Raw genomic sequence first — 24,210 nt, 5'->3', positions numbered from 1 at the left:
TTAGTCCAGTTTTAACTGGGTAAGACGAGGAAAAAAAATTCTCCCATAAAATCAGCTTCAGAGGCTACCACTTGAATACTAGCATGATTAGGGGACACAATTGCTCCTCCTCTTCTTTTTGGGGGTGGGGTGGGGTGCGTGTGCATGTGTGTGTGTTTTGTTTGTTTTTAAAGCATCCACTCAACACAAGGCACAACAGAGAAACCCCAATCTTAGAGCTGGCTGACTATTTCCCCAACAGTCAATGCACCTCAACTTTTCCAGCAAGCTACAAACATGTAAGTCTATGCAAAGCATGCCATGACACCTCCTGGGGTCTGAGTAAACTAAGCTCTCCCTCTAGATACAGCAAGAAACCATGCCAAAATACCAGTGACTCTGTACTTGCTTGTGTACAACATGTACATTAATCATAATAAAGATTAACAGCATACATCACCAGGAAAATACTTTACTCCATCATTCCTAAAAAAACAAAACCAAACCCCAACTCCTTCACCCCCAACTTTGTTCCATCACTCCACTGCAATAGCCCTATAGGTCATTACAAAAGCATCACCATTTGGTAATAGCAGAGGTCAACTTTAATATGCATGATAGAGTGCCTAGGTAAACAGCAAGGACTACGATGGATTTTCTGATGTGGAAATGTTATTACTATGAAAACTGGACTGATGCCACATAATACATATTGGTAGCAGACAGCCTACGCTTATACTAAACTTCTGATCCCCCTTAATGTAGTATAAATTTGAATCTTGAACCTAGATGAGCATTTGCTACTACCACTCTCTCACTTCTCATATTTCCTTCATTCCTGCGTTCAAAAAACAAATAATGGACCTAATGTTAATTTTTGAGAGCAAAGCCATCACAGGCAATCCAAGTTTCTGTACATTGTACAAATGTCGTATTTGCTATAAATTCTAGATTTTGTATTTTGATTTATTTTAAAAGACTTTTCTGACTACATGGAAAACCTGTAAAATAATGTCCTCTTACAACACCCTCAGTAATTTCCCCCCTTAGGTCTGAGAAAGGCACAGAGAACTTGATAAAAATAGAGAAAAACAGCACGTCCAGCTTACTTTTCACAGAAGTCATTCATGACACCCCAATAACTTTCAGGGACAACAAACCATTCACAGTCACCTGGACCAATATTTATATTTACTGAACAAAAGTTGTTATTTTCTTGATGACCTGAAATTTAGAGAAAAATAAACACACTTTATGTAAGGCTGATCTATGAAAATAACGCTATGAAAATGCGAAATTACAATTACTAAAAGCCCTACATCATAGTTTAAGTATTTGTACATATTTTTATATGACATTTATACACACTATTTAGGTGCTTCACAGTGTTAAGAAATGCAATTAAGCTACCAGTGACAAGAGAATTCTGCTTTTGTTAGTTTGTGGAAAATAAAAAGCTGGAACTACCAATCTTGCGAATCTGACCAATACTTCTACATTTCCCTTTTTGTAGAAATAAATGCTTCAAGATGCTAAAGCTTCGATTTTGTGTTTTATGATAGCTCTTGACTGTCCCAGTCAGGAGCAAAACTTCATGACTTCAGGCACTGAATAGACAAGTAGTAAGAAAATCTGTCCCAAAGAGCTTTCAAAATCAGTGTAGAAATGCCAGTATTTTATCTTCTTTTGACAGCTGGAAAACTGAGCCATAATCCCTAATGGAATTTTCTAAAGTTGTACTTCAGAAAAAAGAGACCCTGGAATTTAGTCCAGATCCCTGAAGTCTCAAGTCCAGTGCCCTAACACAGCACTACTCATTATGGAGGGTTGAGTCCTATCCTCACACAATAAAGAATCTAAAAAGTAAAAGCATACTGATTTCTATGATTGCACAAGACCTACTTTGGAAGCCTATAAAAACTTTCAAGGCATGTAAAATACAAATACTGTCCAAGTATATAAACCCATCATCTTTTTCCCCTTGAATCCAGTATTGCATGCAAGAGGTTAGTATGGTAACTACCTAGCACTGCAGAAATCCAGAAATTTCCACTGTAAGGTAATTTATTACTTCGTACACGCAGAGTTCAGTTAAACAAGAAATTTAAAAAATACTGAATATGTACAATTTTATCATGTTTAGGCATGCTGTAAGATATGGAAAATCTGCCGTGCAGTTAAATCAATACCACAGCAGTAGAACCTGATTTTTTTCATGCAAAGAGATTATACTCACCTGGTGTTCTGCTTCCTGGAACCTTCATGTACAACTGCACTGTGTTCATGCCCAGGATGGTATGACCAACATGGCTTAGAAGATTGCCTGCTGATACCACACGTACAAAAGCAGGAAGTTTTGTCAGTTCATGGAGTTGCAACTTCCACCTGCAGCAAAATAGCAAATCGACAAACTGTGAATCCCTAAAACTCTTAGAAGAGTTTGGGAAATATAAACATTTTCAAAAAATTGTTAGCATAGGAGATAAAGGAGCAGACAACCTACTGCTATATAACTTAGCATCTCTTAAGAGGGAAGTTGAGATAATGCAATACCCTTACTTGACAGTTACAGAAATTTAAATGACAATTTCATTTAAGGGTGAGCTAAAAGCCAGGGTGACTGGACTCACTCTTGCAGTTAGCCAGTCTGCTGCTATACTGCCAGAAAATTCTGCTTGCAATTTACACCTCGGTGTACATCTCTTCCAAGTGAAAACAGAGCTGTGCTCTCCCCACACTCTAAGCCAGCCAGTCAGAAACTGTTAACCATGCTTTCAAGAGCCAAATGATATGGTGCTACAACATACGTGAAGAAGACTGTCTAAACGTACCCTAGCCTGTGCACACAATTGCTGTGACCAAGAATGAAGTTAATGACATGGATGTGCTACAGAATGAATACCTGCATTAAGAAAAACACAGATCTTCAAACACAAAAATCCCAAAACTTAAGTGTGGAGCTCTGTAATGTCACCCAGGTATCTGTGTTACTCTTTCAATTTTAAAATATTTCCAAATATAATCACAAATCTGACAGGCTAGTTGAGGGGAAACATAGTTTTGTAGCAAAAGATGAGACTGCAGATCAGAAGATCTGGCATGTACCTGGGATCCTACAAGGACTAGTTAAAATATCAAAATCCAATTCCCTATGAGCCTCAGGTTAGTTATGCTTAAGTTAATTTAAAGTCTCTCTCCCAATGGTTTGCTCAGAGTGCTAGTTTATTAGCAACAATGTTGTATCTACAGATGGAATTTTCTTTAGAAAAAAACAGCATCAATATTTGAAATCTTGTAACAATCTCTAATCACATACCTACATACACACATGGATCTTTCAGTGACTATACCACAAAAGACCTCAGCATCTTAAGCAGGCCTTATTCCCCAGTTTCAAACATCATAACCTTTTCTTCTGCTCTAATGATTTAAGTAGATCAGAATTTTTGTACTGCACCTGGCGGGACTGACAGCCTAGACATGCTGGATCTTTTATGGAAATATATACTAACTAGATATTGAACCAAATAAAAAATTATTACTGGACAATAAAACCATGCTTTCACAGTATTTCTAATACTTTCTGATGTTTTTCTGAGCTACCTTCATCTACTCACAGAAGGATATGTAGTCTAAAGAATAATCAATTTATTCCCTTTTTTTTTTTTTTTTTTTTTTTTTTTTGAGGTTCTGGGAGAGGTATCATGGCTTGTCCACAGGTAAGCATTGGTCTGGTCTTTACTACATATTTTGAACCCTGTTCCTGGATAGAGAAGCAAGAGCTATGAAAAAGTGGAAACAGAAAGGATGACAGTAGGAACAAAAGGAAACAAAAACCAAATAAACAAAAATCCAGACAAACAAAAAAGAAAAAAACTTTAATCTTACAATTTCTGTGCAAAGACTGAAAACTTCGTATTGTCAGAAATAATTAAAGTTGTAAGCAAACAATTTAAAGCCTCAGAATGAAACAAAGGGAATGTATTAGAAGGAGGACTAGAAAGAACAGTTTCTCATGGATGTTTAAGTTCATTTCTTGAAAAATAAAGATCCTGGAAAAAAAGGCTTGAAAAGAGATTTTAGCATGAGAAGGACTCATAACAACAGTTTAAAGATGAAAGGTAACAATTTCATTGTGGAAATGGGGTGTGCAACTGGAATTGGCTTTATCAACAGACTGACTGATGTCTGAGAAGAATGCATTTGTTTTCCAGAAGGAGTATCATACTGTAGAATACCACTGTGAGCAGGAGAAACTGTAATCAACTTACTTTTTGTCATCTGACAGGTCAATGTTGGTCCCAAACTTGATTGTTTTAAAAGGTCCTCTTCTCCTCCTCCCAGAGCTGCAAATATAAAAAATGTAACAGGTGAATGTGAAAATGGGAATGATGTAAAAAACCACATAAAACCAACTACAGCATTATCACAGTTATCACAAAGTTACCACACTTACTTATCAGAAGATGTGGATTCATTATCTGAGTGGTCCTTGTGGTGACTCTTCTTCTCATTTTCCTCCTATAAAATTTAATTGTGGAAATGTTTTTTTATATATATAAATACACATGAAAGTAAGAAAATATAAAACATATAGGTATAAAGTGATAACATGTTCACACAGATAAGTACATTTGTTTCAAGATGCTGGTATAATCTTTAAAATATCTGTATCTAAGGTTTTATGTCAATATTACTGTTAAGAAAATTAAAAAAAAAGTTATTAGTCAAAAGCCATTGCAAAAAATTCTTCATGACTACAAATTCAGTGAAGCTCAGGCCAGGAAAACAGAAAATGTCTACACTGTAAACATTTCTGCTCGCCTACATTACAGCTGCAAATGAGTATATTGGTTTGCTTCATTATGCAGGTGAACTGGAATCCAATCTTAAGGAATACTGTTAACTTTGTCAGACTAGAACATTTACCCTCCTTCAAAGTCAAGCAGGTATTCTGATACGAAACTAGGATGACTAATATTTATAAAATTAATTTTATAAAATCCATTACCTAAAATCTTTTGAATTTTTCATAGCCACATGCTATTTTAGCACTGCAGTAGCTAGGACCATGACTAGTGGAAAAAATCTAACTAATATTAAATGATGTAATTTGATCTTTTTAGCAGAGTGTGCTCAAAACCCTGTTCTAAAGACTTCTTTTTTGGCAAGTATACGGACATAGAAGGGGAACAAAAAAAAAAACCCAAAAAGGAGGAAAGAACTGCCTGGAGGCTATCCAAAGATCTCTGGCTTTGAATGGGATTGTTGTTAAATGTCACTGTCCTATGTACCTGAGAAAGTCTTATTCATCCTTTGAATGAAGGACAAAGAGAAACAAAAAGTTACCTAGTGATGATGGATTTATCACATACTGCAAGACATGTTAGAAAAGCAATGTAACAGTTGTTAGAGGAATTAAAAAAAAAAAAAGATCACTTAGGGCAAGCCATCGTGTCTGTGGAAAGAAGAAACAAAGCTTTCATTTGAACACTGTGAAAAGCCACCTAAGGACGGGTCAAAGCAGTGTTAGGCAAAGGACGCACGTACCTGTCTTTCTGATTTCCAAGGGAAAAATTAAAATCATCATTCTGAAAATTATTTTATGTATTGCATTTTTACCACCAATTTGTAACAGAGAGAAAAAAAAATAATCAGAAAATCCTGCAGTTCACTTCTGGGTGCATATCCAAAGCTGAACCTTTCCTGCTGACAAGCTGGTATACGATCAATTATGTACGTTATTAAACATGTATATATATATAACGTTCCAGTGAAGTAATGTTCTCCAGCCTCTCTGGAATGATGTACAAGAATACAATGCTGGTGCAACTGTTCAAGGGGCATCAGAAAACTTCATTCAATATCCTACTTAAATTTATTACCACTGCAGAGGAAGAAAAATCCCATTTATGTCCCAAGCTCTTGATGACTTCAGTGCTCCCCACTTCCCAATGGTATTCCTGTTTCTTTTTCTCATCCTCTATCAGTCTCGCTCAAAACCTTGTGACAACCTTCCCTTCTCTTTTCTTCAACTACTGATTAACTTCTTTGTTTCCAATCCTTTCCTCTAATGCACACAGTTTAAATTTAGAATTTCTCTTTCCTTTCTTAGTGAAACCATTGCTGTTTCTGTGTAATGGCAGTGAAAACTGCAATTCAATTCCTCACGTTGGTGTTTTCTCTATTTTCTAATTAACAACTGGTCAAGAATATATTTTTGTCTTAGTTCCACTGTAGCCTAATCTTTTTATAACACCAGATAACATAAACCTCTGAGGAATGCCCACAGCTAATTCCAAGGATGTGCTCACTACTTCAGCAAAAATATTAAAAAGGTAATACCAATAAAATAACATTTCAAACATTTCACACTGCCACATATTTCTAACAACTTCTAAACTAAATAGAAACTGTTATGTCTGGAACCCAACAAAAGACAAGCATGAGTGTAAACTTCTAATAAGCCACATCCAAATTAATTCAGGATACTATGAAGAACAAAGAAATCTGATTTCAAAGCATCTGTGAAATTAGAAGCAATACAAGTTAAAAAAAAAAGCATCTTAAGTTCTAAATATTTTAATATGAATTTTGTTTATTTTATTATATGAAAGCTTAAGCTAACAAGGTTTATGTAATAGCCAGGAGTTTTACATTAAGAAAATTAAGTTTTACATGAAGCATTTGGGAGGAATGCCCTATATACTATTTGACCCTCTATTCAAAAGAGATTTTGTAAATTTACCTGTGCTCTTCATGCTAATGGAAATGTCTCCTTTTCCTGAACAGCTTCCATTTGTTTTCAATAGCCATTATTAATTGGTTCCAGAGTTAGTATACAGTTTGTGAATTGTAACTTAAATAATAACAATGGACTTACCCTTAAAGACTCCTGGAATGAGGAGGCCTGGTACTGTGCATATTTAGCAATTGTTGTATGAGATCTACTGCTTTCACAACGCCAGATTTTCTTTGTTCCAGTGGGGTCCCAGTTTTCATCTGCTGGCTGCAGTAGTTGTGTCCTTACTTCTACTATGTGTTCATTATTTGCTTCTACCAATGTCTTAGTGGAGAATAGTCCTAGATCTAATAAATAGCAATAAAATTCATAAATGACAGTTAAAATATAATAAAAAGTTTCAAGAAAATTAATAAAGCTATCTAAAGGTTTAAACGAAAGCATTTCCCCCCTGCGCCCAGCCTTCATAACACAGCCCACCTGTAGGTTAATAATTAACACTCATGATTAACACTCAAAAAGCTTTTCTGCACACAACAGTAGAAGCTTAGAAAAAACTTGGCAGCTACTGTATGGACTATATTCCAAGAAACATTTTACATGCCTTGTGTAAACAGATCTGCAAACAATGTTTAAATCTATTACCAATAAAGTATTTTTCAGACCACAGTTTTATGAATGCACTTCCATCATATAACACGTTTCCTACCAGCAATGATAGTTTTTCTGTCTACAGAGTTCAAAACATTGTACACAGTCAGATTAGAGATCATTAAATCTAAGCACAAAGCCGTGTAGCCATATTTTTCATAGGAAAAAAGTCTATCTGTAAGCTTCCATATCCACAGCTCAGCTCCTCTCTGTGCTCAACAAAATCTGCTGGATTTTTGGGGTTTTTTTGGGGAGATGATCAAGGTTAGAAACAGTAGCAAACGGAGAAATGACACATTACCCTAATTACTTGGAATACACAAGTAATACTGTATTACAGAAATAAAATATCCACTTCTAAGAACTGAGAGACTTCTTTTTAAAAAACACATACATTTTTTTCCAAAGTAAAAAAAAATAATATAAACTTACCTAATTTAAGCGCTCCAGCAAGGCCACGTATTACAGTAACAGGGTTGTTTGGATTTGTACAAAATTGATGTAAAGGTGGAAAGAAAGCATCTCGTTTATTTTCCAACTGTAAAATTACAATGGAATATTAGATGCCAGATGAATTTAGACTCCTTATTTGTAAAATAAGAAAGAATAATAAAAAAAAGAGAAACAACAGAAAGATGACAGGAATTTTTTCCATTTCCTTGCACTGTGGGGAATGAATAGCTACATCACACAACCCTTTCCATGCTAAAAGCTGGGTTCACTCCTGAAACTAATTTGTTAATGCAATTTATTTCCTGGCATGAATTATTCCCAGGTTGCTTCGGCTTTTGCAACTCAGGTTTCCTGCAGTTTATTTCTTTATCTGACAGTAGCCTTGTACATTCCCTAAATCTACAGAATTCTCTGAAGAGCAAGATAATATACTGACTTTCTTTTCAGAAGTCAAAAAAGCTAATTCTACAGATAATGCATACAAGAAACAGCATAATTAAAAAGCCTACTCTCACAGTATATCTCATGTTAACCAGAAAGGTTGATTTGATTTTCTTATACTTTTGTGCACCTATAACCTCAATTTTATGCTATAGTCTACCCCATCTTTTTTCCTTTCTTTTTTTTTTTTTTTCAGTTGTGAATCTTTTAAAATGCTGGAGACATCTCTTTCAATAAACAAAACACAACACAGAGTTCCCAAATACTGGGACCCACGCTGGCACATCTACACAGTATACTGCAGAACAGTGACTTACCAGTTTTGTATGGACTCAACAAAGCTGTGACTGACTTTTAATAAGGTAGATTAATTCAGATGCAACACTTGCAGTGTTGGAAGCAATAATGCTTCCAACTTAATCTAGCTCTCAGGCAGACTGCTTGTGTAGTATCAGACCAAAGTGCTGACTGCTTCTGGTCCCCAAGCTGAGCTGACCAAAGCTAACTTGAGGTCTTCACACTGGCTGTATGGACATACTATAATTTATTCTTCTGTTACCAAGGAAGTGGACATCCTACAATTTATTCTTCTATTACTAAGGAAGTCAGCTCAAACTCTTCATAAAGCCATTATGAAACTTTATTATCAGAACAGAATTTTCAATGCTTGCATAAGAAAATACTATGCAACTAAAACTTGCCTTTTCCTAATGACATTTTGTTCTTAACATTACCTCAACTTTTATTAATTTTTTCTTTACTATATTTTGAAGCAGATAGTTAGGAGAGTTTAATTACTTGCTCATTTATACCTAAACTGTCACTTGCAAAAAATGTACATACATATTTGAAATATTGTGCATTGTATCTAATGAACTGTTTTGCTTATTCTGCCTATATTTTGAGTATTAAAAAATAAACAAAAAAATTCTGAAGCTGTTTTTCCTCTTGTTTACTGAAATTCTTAATTTACAATTACTTTAAGAGTCAAACTATGTCTCAAAATTTTCTTTAAGGTTAGCATTTTTCCCGCTTATACACTACTTGGGAGAGCACTGTAATTACAACTCAGCTATGAATAGTGCACCTTTAAAATAATTACATTATGTAATTCAGATATCCAAACAATTACAAAAGACAGTCAGCAATGTACTTCTACCATTAGATTTACTTACATAAATACTAGGTGTAGGTGGATTCAGCTTGTCCTTTGGCAAGGGAGGGTACGGTGGAGGTGGTGGTCGTGGAGGTGGGCATTTATCCAATAGAATACTACTGTTAGATAAGCCATTTTTACCCAGATTCCTAAAAGGAAAGAAGAGCTGCCTCTGTCAATACTTGACAAATAAAATAAATGCATATTAGCGTCATCTCTTCTGCAAAATAATGATGTATAAGGAGAAACCGTAATTCAAGCTGCAAATAAAGCTCATGTATTTTAATCAAGAATTCTCAGTATATAATTTGATATTATTCAAAATAATTCCCACTTTGCCTGCCAAATCTGCAACATCACCACTATTAGTTAAAAATATGGCCATTTTAAATAAAAGCAAGTATGACTTATTTGACAAAATTTAACAGAGAAAGCAGGTTTCAACTACAAATAGAGAAGAACCTTATTAGGTCGGCACTGGCTGGTGGATGATCAATTCACAGCAGTTGAGATAACGCAGTCCAGTAATGCTCTGCACAGCACTGTGGCAGAGCACAAAGTCAGAAAATTACAATGCCTCAGCCAAAAAACTGCTGAGTCACAAAAAACAACTACACCTACACTAACCACACCACACTGAACAACCACCTATCCGTCTCTGATTTACACATTTTTGAAGCCAGAAGGAGCCACTGCTGCATAATCCATTTGTTTGAGCAACAGAGGAAAGGACCTACCCTGAGTGAGTTGCTGTGTCAACACCCGTACGTGTACCTGAGTAAGAACCTCGCTTGTTGTATTTGCAGCCTTTCTCTGGAGATTTTCCAGACATGGATAACCCACTGTAAGTATGTTAACTTCTCCTGCAATGAATGACCTGAAAAATCTGCATTCTAAGCTTAGTCTATATTCAATTTCCAGTCACCATCATCAGGAAAGTATTTATTAACAAAACCATCCCTTAAATTTTTGTTTGTTAAAAATGACTCAACTACTTCAAAATTCTTCCAACTAAACACTATTCAAACCCTTCCTCCAACCTCACTTGATTCACTAACTGTTGTTACCACCTCTCAACACCCCACAAAATGGGATGTTTCTAATGCATAATTTAGTCATGTATCTTCATAAAACTCACCGGTTACAAAAAAGTTGTTCTGGTAACAACAGTCTTCAGCAGAAAATACAGCTGACTTAGATGAAACTCCCAGCAATAGAGCTTGTCTCTAAAACACAGGAACTGTGATACTGGCACTGAGAAACATTGTAGAGCTGGATGCTGGCATGTGAGAGCACTGCTTCACATCAAGCTACCACAAACCACGAGTAAGATGGACTTGGGGCTTGAGATCACATCAGACTGACTGTTATGACAAACACTTTAAAGAAAATGAGCAAACATCTCATGTACTCCAGGCTGCAGCAAAGACGAGCATCCTGAGAAACTGGTGCTCGTCACGACAAACAAGTCAGTCATTCAGTTCAGAACTTATGCCAGCTTTCTAACTTAAACATTGCTCTCCTCTGACAGAAGATCAGAGCAATACAGAGAGACATATTTAACAACTGTCTCTAAAGCATGTCTGTCAAAATACCAAACACAGCTTACTCCTTGTGCTAGGTGAGTCTAATGCCAGAACAGATTGCAACTTCAAAGAAACTGAAAGAGCAATGCGGAAGCTTTGATTAGGCATCATCCAACTTGGCAAAAAACTCACTGACCAATGCTTAATGTCTGATGTAGTTCTTGCAAAGATTATATTGTCCCCACCCAAAAAAACATAGAAAAAACCATGGCAATATAAAATCACCATTACCCAGAGAAATTTATCGACCACGGTTGCATGAATCTGAGATTCAGACCATCTATACAAAGTGAAAGTATAATCCGAATAGCAGGTATTAGAAGTAACTATAATCTTTGCATTACCAAACTGAAAAATAAAACCAAGAAAAGCAAATGCATAGTATTAAAAATCAAAGAGAACTTTGACAAAATTCAGTTTGATAAACAGTTCTCAGGCAATTTCTGAGGCAAGGAAGATGAGAAAGACTGACCCTGAAGAAAAAGGGACATTGCTCAGAACTAGCATGACCTAAGCTACTTTAGTCACAACAAGATAATCACCACGGCGAAAGCTCAGTAAAGCCAGGGTATGCGGGGTCTTCAGGGAAGGGGGACAATACAAAAAGGAGAAACTCCTGTACACTTAGAGAAACTACAGGTCTGAAAAGGCAAAGGAGACAAAGAAGCAGACAGTACAGAGCAAAAGATCAGATGAACAGAGGTATCTCATAAACCCAGCACTTGAAGCTGATACTACCAAATGTATGCCACAGTCTCCTATTAAGTTACTAAAACTCTGTGCGGAAATTTCAAGAGAGGAAAGGGGCCAAAGAAAAGCAAAGCTGAGATAGGAAAACGCTCGTAATTCAAGTGGCACAGGAAACAGACGGGCAGCATATTTAAAGTTGTCTTTAACAGACCAGTTTCACTTGATCACCCTTTTTTACTATGAATCAGAATAACTTACTATTAATAACAATGCAAGAGAGCTATTAAAGAATAATGCTGTAATTCATAGTGTGCAAAACAGAGCAACGGAAATTATAAAAAACACCACAGAAGTACTAAAAAGATTTGCTACCGGCACCTGAAATTAAGCAGTGTGAGTATCCACTGCCGGCCTCTCCACCTCTGGAAATACAGAACTATGGCCAGTGCAAAGGAAGTTAAAGACACTTTTTGACCACAGCAACCAGGAGAAAATCTCACATCTCTCTGTTTCAAGAGCGTATTTTTTGTAAGAGGATTTCATACTGGCTGAAAGATGAAACAGATGCAATGCTTGAGAAAAAACAAGCCTGATTTAGACCCTGAAAAGAAACTGGATGCCCAGTCACCTACAACGCTGTGATGGAGGACTGAAGAGAAGGACAGGCTTCATTCATTTAAATTGACTTTCCAGAGGGAATTCGCTCTTCATAGACTGCGCAGGCAGGAGAACACCCTTCATTCCCACGGAGTGGGAAGAGAAGGCAGGAGCAGCTGTCAGCCTCAGAAAGGTAAGGACAGGGGTGGACTCTGATGTGCAGCACTGTCCTGAGCCAAAGCTGCAGCTCTCAGTCCACTGCAATTTGCTCGATGGGTAAAAGCAACAACTCATGCAACTGCTTTACCCTGAGGACCAAACTCCAACTGCCATGCTTACGAGCGACTCCAACCACTATTGATGAAATAGGTGCCTCAATTTCATGCCATTATGGGATCTCTTGAATAATCAATCATCAGATTCATTAAAACACCCTTTTTTTTCCATTTTACTACTTTCTAGGATACATTCCCACACATTCTAAAAACAGTTTACAGCCTTCAGTCTTAGAGAACAACTTCCCCTCTGGCTATACCAAAACACCCAGTTAACCAGAAGCAGAGGTGTGACCCAGTTTGCTTTGCAACAGTTACTCTCCTCTTCATTATACAGCACTCACTCCCCAGTCTGTGCTTTTAGCAAATACTAACGCAAATAATTTAATGTTATTTAGGGACTTCTTGACAAACGGAGACTGATGGCTTAGCCTGAGATGATGCCTTCATCCGCCTACCACACTTCTTCCCTCGAGTTTACTACTTTCACTGCATGGACAACTCGGTAGCTTGTTATGCAGCTGAGATGTCCCTGCCCCATGGGAAGATGGACTCCAGCTGCTCTAGCCCTAGAGACTCCCCTGTTGGAGCCCTACATCACTATCAAAAACTAAATAAAACAAGACCAAAATCTGATCCCAAGGCAGTATCACTGAAACATTTACAATTACATGAAACTTACCAGGTAGTTGCTATATACTTCATAGGTACTGTATTGACTTTGCATCATCCTAGTTGACTAAAAAAAGGTATCATGCAAGTTTAAAGCCAACTGGGTTACACAGCTGTATTAACTCTATTTTATTATACAACTCTCAACTACATCAAGAATATTAAACATGATAAAATTTGTTTTCTGAGAACCAGGAATCATTATCATTAATTACTATCCTTTACATTTATTAAATTAATCACCTCAATAATTCTATTATTTTGCTCAAGCCTAATGTCAGACTGAGAGGATTACGTCTATTTCTCAGAAAGTAGTTCCATAGTGCTTTCCAAGTCCTCTGGAACTTTTTCTGTTTTCCAAGAACTATTAACAAAAATCTGTATGAACGATAAACAACAATTCTCTGGCCTGCTCTTTCAGAGCTCATGGATGTACATTATCCAGGCCTCTGACTTGAAAATGCCAAATTTAAGTAAAACTACTGTTTAACCTTCTCCTTGATTACTGTGAAAACAGAGAGTGTGTTATCATACATCCCATGATGTGAACATCATATCTGCCTTTTTCCCAAGCACAGAACAAAAATATTTACTGAACTCTCTTGCCTCTACTGACTATTCTAATAACTCTGTGCAGTCATTAAGCATTATGTTTTTTGGTGTTTCTTCTTTTTCATTCTTGGCTATAGTTTTCCTCTTCCAAACTTCATTTGTGAGTTTTCTAGAACTCTCAGCTTCAGTACTTTTAAAAATATTTGCCCTTTTTGTTTTTAATTGGGAGATTGTGACTTTTTGATGATAATGAAAAGTTTGTAAACAATTTCCAGTTATCTGTACATTTGGATTTTAGGTACACTTTTACAGGCCAAAACAGAGTTATAATCATTTGCACTTAAGCAGTTATTTTTGTTGTGAAGTCAGTCTAAGTGAATTATTATTTGAGGATTAGTTACATGAGAATTAACAAGGTTTTACTGCTCAAGAGATTATAGTTATTCTGAAGAACAAAATTAATACCCTCTCTTCCCCAAATAAAAATCACATTTAACATGAATATAAGGAACTGTGGATTTATGTGATACTCTCTCTCAAATCTATGAGAATTAATTAATCTAGAAAGAAGAATGAACAAAACTTTTAAAAAATGTGCCTGCAGAAGGAATCAGTTGAAGCACTGGGATGCACAGTACTTACTTCACCCAGTCTTGATTCAAAACAGAAATACCCAGCCTTTCTTAGCAATTAGTGGATACAATTAATTGCTTTCATACTGCAAGTTATTACAAAAACACAGAAAAATGTCTGTCAACACCCATCACCCTGGGAAGGAGGCAGTTACTCACAACGCCTAACTTGGGCTCTCTGAGGCTCACCTCCCCAAGCTCCTTCTATAGCCAGTAGAGAAAGAGAGATGAGCTCTCAAAGGGGAATACAAAGAAGTCAAGTCAAGCTTACATTATGTTTAAATGCAAGTAATGCCAGATAATTATGCAACCTGTTTATCATGCAATTCTCTACTCCAGCCTTTCACAACCAGGTACTAGCTGGCAATACTCCCAGAGATCTTTCTTTTTAAACCTACAGAAAATCCTACAATAGAATTGTGGATTTTCTCATTATGCAAATGTATTTCTAATAATTTTTGAATTCTGTTCTGGTTTTGACCTCAATAGTATAGGCTGGCAGTGAATTTCATAGGTTAATTATATGTTATGTAAGAAGTAATGTTCCTTTTTTTCTTTTCTTAATGACTTTTACATCTTTCCTTTCTATTTCATTTGCTAATCACCTTGTTCTTAGGCTACAAGACAAACAGAATCACATTAATGACTTATATAAGAAAAGCATTGTAACAAGCAGTACCAAACTTTTTCATACGCTTGCCTTCCCCCTGCACTATAAATCTTTCCTATGGTTTTTTACTCCCAGATAATTCTGCTTCCCATCTGCAGATTTCTGTATTTGTGTTTTGAAACAAACCAGAATGTCTTACTCTAAGCAGGGTTTAGCTTGTGAAATCACAATATTTCAATTTTTATTCTTTAAACTTTTGCTATGGTGAAGTTGACTTGCCAGAAGTAATGTGCCTTTAGAGCAATTGAACAATTTTGCCTTCAAGCCAAAAAAGTCCTTTGCTTACAGACAAAGAAACCTCCCAATAAAACAAGAATTGCTTTTGTTGTTTTTGTTTTTAAGAACAAAACACAAACTTAATCCAGCTCCTTCCTCCACAAAGTACTTCCCCTCAAATAGATTTAGGTTCTTTGCCTCTCCACTGCAGAGTTCCCAAACCACTGATTCACTAATTGACTTCACAAAGCAGGCTTAATTGTCAGGGAGCACACCTTCAGAAAGATCAGCCCAAGTTTGCTTCTGCCCCAGGCTTCAACATCGAGTCCACTTTCACCCCTGCATGGCTTTTCCCACTCCTCCTCATGAAGCTTACTTCCTACGCTTGTGTACATGCTGGCCATTTATCAGACCCTTTTCCAGACTGCTTAGCCCAGACCATCTTCTGTTTGCCGTCCTCTACTTTTAACATTTTACAAGGTCCCTTGAGAGGCAGCTAATCTCTCCTGGTCTCCTGTCACTTTCTTTTCTCAATGGATCGCTCTCTACTCTTCCTCTTTGCACACCAAGCAAAAAGAACTATAAAAAGGCATGTTAGCCCCTTTTAATACGCATTACCATCAAGCCTACATCTCTCATTTGCCATCCCCAATTAAGCCAAATTGGTAAAGCTTTCAAGTTCAGAAATGCCTTAGAGTTTTCAAATTAGTCTTTCTTTCCATATATCACCATAAAAATGACAACAGCAACTTTCAGCTGACAGGAAGTTGCCCAGTTATCCAGCTGGGCTCTTCAGAATTGTTTGAGGACCTCTTGCACGGACTTCTCTAAGTCATCATCAAACAAAAGTTTTGTTTGGAGCTTTGCCTGTTCTTTGAAGGCTGTGAACAAGCTTTACTAAATAATGATTAAAAAAAACCCCAAAAAACTAATAAGCTATTTCTTATTTCTTTTATGAGAAACAAAAAGAGTCAATTCAGGAACTTCTCTACACTGCTTAAAGGAAGGACTTGACCTCACGTTGGTTTTAGAAAGGGCAGGTGATGGACTCTCTTAACTGACACGGATACTGGATTTTTAACATCACTCCTCCAGGATGTCAATTAGATGCACCAGTTGAAACACAGAGCTAGAAATCAGCTGGTTTCACTTCAGTAGAAATAAACAGCTCGAGTGTTAAATCTCAAGTCTTGTGATAATGTTTCATTAATTCTCCTTTCAGAAGTATTGCTCACAGGGAAAAGATACTTACATTTCTAAGAGTACAGAAAAGAGCTTTAGATAAGTCTTTTTAAGGAGACCTGATACACAACTAGACAAAGCAGCACACTCTTCTTTTTTCCCCATGTATTAACAATCCTCTTTTCTAATAACAAACTCAGAGCAGTTATTCCTAGCATATTTTCTTCTTTTAATCCTCAACAGGGGACTTTCTCTAGGAAACTAAGGAAGGATAATTAATTTAATAGTACACTCTTTTATCTGTTATTTTGCTCAGAGGCTTAAAGAAATTTAGTTTACTATGTACACAGTTTACCAAGGATAATAATTTAGTTGTTTTATAACTACTTTAAAATTTACTGTTGCAATCAGTTTTATTGGTAGGGAAGACTAACCAAATCACACTTACACTTCCCAGAATCACCTCCTCAATTCTCTTTCATCCGTACACTCCAACAGCAGTTTAACAAGATGAGCACATTTGTTACTCTACTGTTCTCCAGAATAGCATCTTAATGAGATTTGCATATTTTAGTCAATAGCTCAGTTACTGCATTTCTAAATTCCTTGTAGCTTTTCAGTGAACATTGTCTAGCCCTTCAAGGGAAGCTCCTTGTAGAAGTATCAATTGCTATGCCAGCACCTTCTGTTTGACCTCTTCTCAGCCTCCTAAACAACCTCATTTCACCGCATGAACAGAATAGGTCTCTGTTAAATATTTCCTCAACATTCTCACCGAGGAAGATGGATATAAAGAAACTTTTCAGCCTCTGCAATGATCTTGCCCTACTTAAGCGCACACTTTAGTCTTCGGCAAAACAAAACATTTACCAAGTCTGTTCCTACAGACCAGACAACCTATTCACATATAATAAAAAAAAGAATCAAATGGAGTTTTCTATTTGGCATGTGTTTTGCATTTTATGATACAAAGCATCTCCTTTCAGCTAATGGCTTCACTTTAGCAGCTTTTATTAAGATGACACTTGTTTACATAAAGCAAAACTACAATCTCCCAGCATTTATTTTTGCCTACTTCCATTTTTATTTTATTGTAATGCATGATTTCTGAACCCCTTTTCTAATAATTGCTTTTACCTTAAAAAACACTGAACTTCCATATCTCTGATGTTCCCGTGTTCTTAAGCAACAAGCAAAATCCTAGCAACATTAACAAACAAGTCAGTTTTTCGTGGTTAGTATTACCATATTGCTTCCTGATAAAATCCCTCCCGTGAGATGAGGAACTTCATTATACTGCAGTTCACTATCCTGTAGTAGGTCAATTATAGTTACGTTGTGAATCAACTCTTGTGCATTACTTAATCCCAAACTGCTAATAATTTCAGGTCTTTTGTGCTCTAAGTACAAATAAAACTGCAAGGTCTAAAAGATGTAAAAATGGGTTCTCTTAAAGAAGACTTTTTTTTTAAACCTGTAAGCATTTGACAAAAAGATTATTTAACAAATAGACTTCTGAGGAATTTCAATGTGACTTACAAGTAACACAAACACTCTGCTTTTGAAGTAAGCATATAGTAAACAGAGCCAAATGCAGAATAATGAGGATGAAAAGAAAAATTATTAATCTAGAGCTCCAGCTATAAAAAAGCAAGTTACATCCACCTGTTCCTACCTGCCAAAATGTCTTTTTTTCCCTAGAGAATACCATCAGGACAACAGGGCAACAGACTCTATCAAGTAAGTACTGTCAGATAGCAAGAAGAATACGCCAGAAGATAACAGAATATAATTATCCACATTAGAGATAAAGCTGGAATGTCTTTCTGAACATATCAAATGAAATAAGGGTATGTATGTAACAACTGGAAAATATTAATATATTTAAGGCCCAACCCAGTGCAGCTCCAATATATAAAAACTAATCCTACACGACAGCTCCTCTCTCCCTGTGCATGAAGTTTATTCTAGCACAGGTGTTGGGGCTTTTGTTTGTTTGTTTTTTTAAGGAAAAAAAAAAATCAATTATTTTCTGGTTTTCTATTGTAGATTGCTTTTCTGCAATTTTACAGTAATTCTAAAAATCAATACTTTTGGTCACAAATTCACTTTTGTACCTCAAGATACCACTTACAGAGATAGCACCCAAATGTAATCAGTACTATGGGAAGTATTTTCAATTCTTTGTTTTTGCATTACCTTACATTGTGTTAAAATAAAGGTTAACATGCAGTATTGGAGTTCATAGTATCTGATATATTAGTATATAACCATCTTCCATTCCACTATGTATAAAGGTTGACTTATTTCGCAAATAAGCAGGGCTTTCAGCAGAGTATCTTTCAGTATTCTCCCCACTAGACATTCTTCCCTATGTCAGTCATGCACACGGTATCTATGACAATGATGTTCTCCCCAGAGCTTTGCTCCTGAGCCATCACGTGCATGCATGCACACCTTCAAACTCTACCTGTTTTAAAACAAAGCAAGGGCTAATCAACTAGTTAGTACATGGCTGGGATAGTCTTGTCCTCAAATTCATGTATGTAAACTGTAAGACATATAAGGATGGCAGGAAAAAAATTAATATATTATATACTGGTTATATTATATAGAGTTATTATTTCTATTAGTATGAAAAAAACATGTAGACAGGACCTTTTCCCTAAAAGGTAACCAGCCCTAGCACAGGTCAGGAACAGTAATAATGAGCACAACAGAATTTTCACATATGGGAAACTGTCTGTCTGACTGCCTTTACACTTTAGGCTTACCCTAAAAACATTGCAATTGTTACCTTGTTGCCAGTCTCACAAAATTTCTCAGAATCTCTCCTTATTATTTGAAGACATACGCAGATACTTTCCAGCAAGCATAGTTTGACTAGGAGAGATCCCGTCTCTAAAATTTGTGAAAGTAGTCCCAGCCCAGACTGAAGCATTTCTTGACCTCCAAGTGGCTAAAACCAAAGTCTCTCCACCACTTTTCCCATTGTTCATCTTTCTTTACTATCCAGCTTCTAAGTCCTCTGCCTTGCTGAATTAAGGTGCAGACAGGCTGAAGAGGGAGCTCTCAGTTTCTACTCAGTAATAAAGAAAGTAAAAGGCACATCTAACACTTTTTGAGCTGTCTGCAAACTACATGGGGCAAAGTATTAGCTTAACTCCCTTGAAAAATGATTACGTGAGCCTGGGAAAAAATAAGGACTATATGAACTCAAGTGAAACACTAGAAAAAGTCAAGAGACCTCATTACCACATTAGGAAGTACTTTTTTAAGGGTCACTATTTCATAATTAGGGTCCCTGAATACTGTTAGAAACTTTTATGTACAATTTAAAGCAGAACTTGATATCATCCCAGTGAGTAAGCTAAAGAAAGCACAGTGGCAGTATCTGGCCAAGTGAAAAGTAAACTTAACGTGCAGGTCATGGCAACGACCTATAGGTTCTGGCCGTGCTTAAAACTCAGCCCTTCTGCACTAAATTCACAAGTTCGAGTTGGAATTTGTCAATAGTCTTTGGCAGGCAGATTTGCTCTGCCTCTCCTTACACAAGGTGCAGCTAGGAACTCAGTAGCCAGCACTCAGCAGCGCTCAGCCATGCCTGTGACTGGCCGAAAAGCCTGCTGTTGGCACACCAGCTGAGGCGAGAGCTACACCGCGGTGCCTCTGCATCGGCTCTCCAGCTCCAAGCGCAGAAGGAGCAGGCTTGCACCTGCCTGCAGCAGAGTTTACATTTGCTTAGAAACGCCCCTGCAGATGCTTCTGTGTCACTCACAACAAAGTTTTTTCAACTTCTTTTGCTATAACGAAGCCACAGTTTTTACAGTAAAGACAGAACAATTTCTTTTATGTGTATTTGCAATGCACTCATCCTAACACCAGTTATCAAAGCTATCTGTATACTTCTACCAGCAAGAACACATACACTGTCCCAATTAAAAAAAGCTGTTAAACTCTTCATTTTTATGAATGCAATAGGTGTAGAAACTTCACTTGAAAATGAACATTACAATATAAGACTTAATATTTGAAAGACAACAAAATAAGCTCCCTATAGTTTTTTTCCTCTCCTCTAGTAAATGTAGCTTTGCAACAGATACCTACAGACCGCTATACCATGCTCAGTATTAGTCATCAAATCCCAGTACATTAGAAACTAGTAACTCTCAATCACAGTAACAGATGCAGCTTTTTTGCATTTAACTGATTTATGTGGGTGCAGTGAAAGAAGGATATAAACATGCTTTTATCATTTTTTTAACATCAAAAAGGGTAATGCTCAAAAGCACCACATTTGCCATATAATCCCAAATAAAATATTTTGAAGTAAAATATATTGAGATGGTAAAAATTCCAAAAAGAATTCTGGCACCTGAAAAATACAGATAACGTTTCAACTAAAAGAACTGTAAACACAGTTCAGTATGGAAAATAGCAGTTAGAGTACAAACCAAAACGTTCAATAACCATGTGCTTATGACTAAAGGGACTTCTGTGAACTTTAAAGGCATCTTATGTAACTTTTTCACAAATGGCGACAACTATAAGACATGGGTACAGAAATTATAGTGCTCTAAATGGTCATTTCAATTTCTCAGCATGTTTGGATTTCAAATAAAATTGTTTTGAGAAAGAAGGTAAATCTCTCCAAAGACTACCTAGAAAATCTAAGGACTTTGAGATAGTCTACACAGGGAAGGCTGTGAGCAGTAAGCACAAAGTGTGAACTTGCAAAGCTAACTCCTATCTGACAGGCTCCCTGCTAGCACATGTAAGCGTGAGCTCAACCTACCTTTGAAGGAGAATTAATTACTTTTGAAAAGCTTTGTCTAAACTGTGTCTAGTGGAGTTTGCTCCACTTTCAATGCAATAAACTATCTTATGTGTAATATGTATTACGATTGATAACATGGTGCATTAATACCAGACAGTTACATACAGCAGAGTTTACAGTTAAATAGCTTTTCCGTGTAGATAAAGTTTCAGCGTGTAACAACATAAAGCTGTCTGAGGAGAGGTGACTGAATGTCTCAAACTAGTCAATGTAACTAACATACCATAATTCTGCCTGCCAGCACATTCGTACTCCATAGGCACCCCAAAGTACCTATATACTCCAAAGCTTCATAAAGAAACCTTTACCCTTCTAAGTAAATACAAAATTGGAAGTATTGCTGCCAGCTTTAATGGAAAATTAAGCCAGCCACTGAAATACTTTTCCATTGTCATGACATGTATTTTAAGTGTCGGCACTTGTAACATTGTCCATGAAAAACTCCTACAATACTTTTAACATGCCTAAGGATTTCACTCTGATGATAAAATTTGTTCAGTGATGACACAGTACAGTGCAATAATAAGAGCAACACTATATGCAGAGCTCTGCTATTGTGCAGGATGTCTAAATATAGGGCTTGTAAGTGGTGTGGGGGGAGGAAAGTGTCAGAAGGTTGCAGAGTAATCATGAAGTCTTAGAAAAAAAAATTATTACTACTGTGGCAAAATACAGCTTTCCTTGGTGCAGGGAAGTCTATGAAATTATCCTTTTTATTGTTAGAGCCTGTATCTAATGAAAGAGTTGGGTTTGAGACTCTGAAAACGTGCTTGCTGGATATAACCATCAAATCCCAGCACTCTGACTTCTGCTGGAGCTTCCTACCTTCTGATAACTACACCAGTGTCACACCAATAACCCAAACTATGCAACCCTCACAGATGCATTTCCATTTCTTTTTCTTTGGAAAGAGGGGGGAGTTTACCTGCCATTTTTAGTGATTTAACAACACTGAGACAAGAAATAAATAGCTAAGAAGCATATAGAAATGTCAAGGCCTGGAGCTTAGTGTTCTGCTACACTGCTTTTCAGGAAGACAGACTTGGGAACCACCAGAAGTGTTAAAGGAATGCATTTAAGCTGACTATGTGGATATAAAATGAGCCTAATCATTCTAATGCCAACACGCCTGTCAAGAATATGGGACTTACGCATCAGACATGAACGTTGGCAGATTTAGCTGCAGCAGTTTAAGATATTATTGCCCTCAGTCCACCATCCTCCTCTGCAACAGGCCACTGGCTATTGCACAGGTGGCTAAATTTGCTGCATTTCTATACCACTATACCACTATATCTATACCACTGTAGCTTACAGTATAACATCTTTGCCAGAAGTCACTGCTAAGAAGCATTATCTGAAACTTCTACAACCTAGCCTTCCACAGGCCGTGCCATCCTGTACTACTAGCAATGGAGACACTAGGGAAAATGCCATGCAATTTGCACAATCACACTGCAATCATTGCCAGGTTTCCTAGTGGCTGGCCTCACTTTTTGCCTTAATCCATTATGCATCTGATCTAAAATGATTCAAGCTTACTGACTAAAGACGAAAAATGACACTAACATATGTGTTAATCAACTGGAATATAAGATGGACCAAGACTTATACCTCTGAAGAGTCAAAACCATCCACACTGTAATGCGACAGACTTACAACTAGCTGAAAGACTGCATTTTTAAAGCACAATCCACCTCATGACAGCTCCTATACTTGAGCTATAGGTACTGAAACCACCACTATCAAAAAACCCATCTCTGGTACAGAACTGGAAGGACAAGCTGATACACCAGATGGCTGTGTGACCACTCGGAGGAACACCAACAGGCAGGAGAAACAGGCCAACAGGAATGTCATGAATTTCAGCAAAGGGAAATGCCAAGTCCTACACCAAGGGAAGAATAACCCCATGCACTGGTAGATAAGAAAACAAACATTTTTACTTTAGGGGTGACCAAACACTGGAACAGCTTGTCCGCGCAGGTTGTGGAGCCTCCATCCTTGGAAGTATTCAAAACCTGGCTGGACATGGTCCTGAGCAACCTGCTCTAGTTCGCCCTGCTGTGAGAGCTGGGAGGTTAGATTAGATGATCTCCAGAGGTCCCTTCCTGGACCTCCCACTTCAACCACTCTGTGATTATTTATCAGTTTTGCAATGAGAACACTGATTTGTAATGACAGACTAAATCTGTATTACTTATTTGTATCAAGAAAAAAAAGATTTTTAAGAGCTTAATACCTGCACTGAACATGATTGATTTTTTTTTTTTTAAACATTTCATGATTTCCAGCATCTACATTGCTCCTGTTGTTTCTTATCTAAGGGGAACTGCTTGTATTGTACCTATAAACTCTGTCTATAAAAGACAAGTGCTTAATGAGTAAAAGAAAAAAAAAATTCCAAACAACTGATTTTCCTTTTGTAGGCGCTGCATCAAAGCTCCTTATAGAAATTAAGCCTTAAACCCCATGAAAAGGATACATGTTTTGAAGCAATGAATTTACCTGTCATTTACTGATCTTCTGTAAGAAAACAATCATATAAATGCTAGAAATAAAGACATATTGATGTCACCATTAGGTGCAGGGGTCAAAAACTTTTTTACAGTTTAAAATAGACTTTTAAACTATATTCTCTATAGTAGCTAGTTTCATGAAACAAATCTAAAGGTTTTGAAAAGAAAGTGAGGAGTGTACAAACTGATGCTATAAAGTATTTCAATATTCCAAGTATTTTAAAACTCTTACTTTACTTATGCTTTTAAAAGTCTGATTTGTTGTGCTTCTTTTAACTCAAAAACATTTTTATTTAATAAGAGAAACCCCTACTCTGGCCATCTGGTAATCTGTACATTAGATTCAAATTATCTGGAACA

General features: G+C 36.7%; 1 protein-coding gene across 8 annotated transcripts in view; it reads right to left on the bottom strand.

The window, feature by feature from the left end:
* Positions 1–24,210, bottom strand: part of KDM6A (lysine demethylase 6A) — a 164,041-nt gene that overhangs the window by 12,036 nt on the left and 127,795 nt on the right. For all 8 annotated transcript variants that reach the window (XM_050900719.1, XM_050900675.1, XM_050900692.1 and 5 more), the window contains 7 exons: positions 9,442–9,571; positions 7,805–7,910; positions 6,863–7,068; positions 4,436–4,500; positions 4,251–4,325; positions 2,216–2,364; positions 1,089–1,203 (listed from right to left, as the gene is read on the bottom strand). In XM_050900719.1, the coding sequence (XP_050756676.1) occupies positions 1,089–1,203; positions 2,216–2,364; positions 4,251–4,325; positions 4,436–4,500; positions 6,863–7,068; positions 7,805–7,910; positions 9,442–9,571 (846 nt within the window). The remainder of the gene's footprint in view (positions 1–1,088; positions 1,204–2,215; positions 2,365–4,250; positions 4,326–4,435; positions 4,501–6,862; positions 7,069–7,804; positions 7,911–9,441; positions 9,572–24,210) is intronic.

Source organism: Gymnogyps californianus, chromosome 1, assembly GCF_018139145.2.
Source record: "Gymnogyps californianus isolate 813 chromosome 1, ASM1813914v2, whole genome shotgun sequence".
In the NCBI taxonomy this organism is placed as follows: domain Eukaryota; kingdom Metazoa; phylum Chordata; class Aves; order Accipitriformes; family Cathartidae; genus Gymnogyps; species Gymnogyps californianus.
Note: the sequence above shows the minus strand (reverse complement) of the source record. Positions and strands in the feature narration are given on the sequence as shown.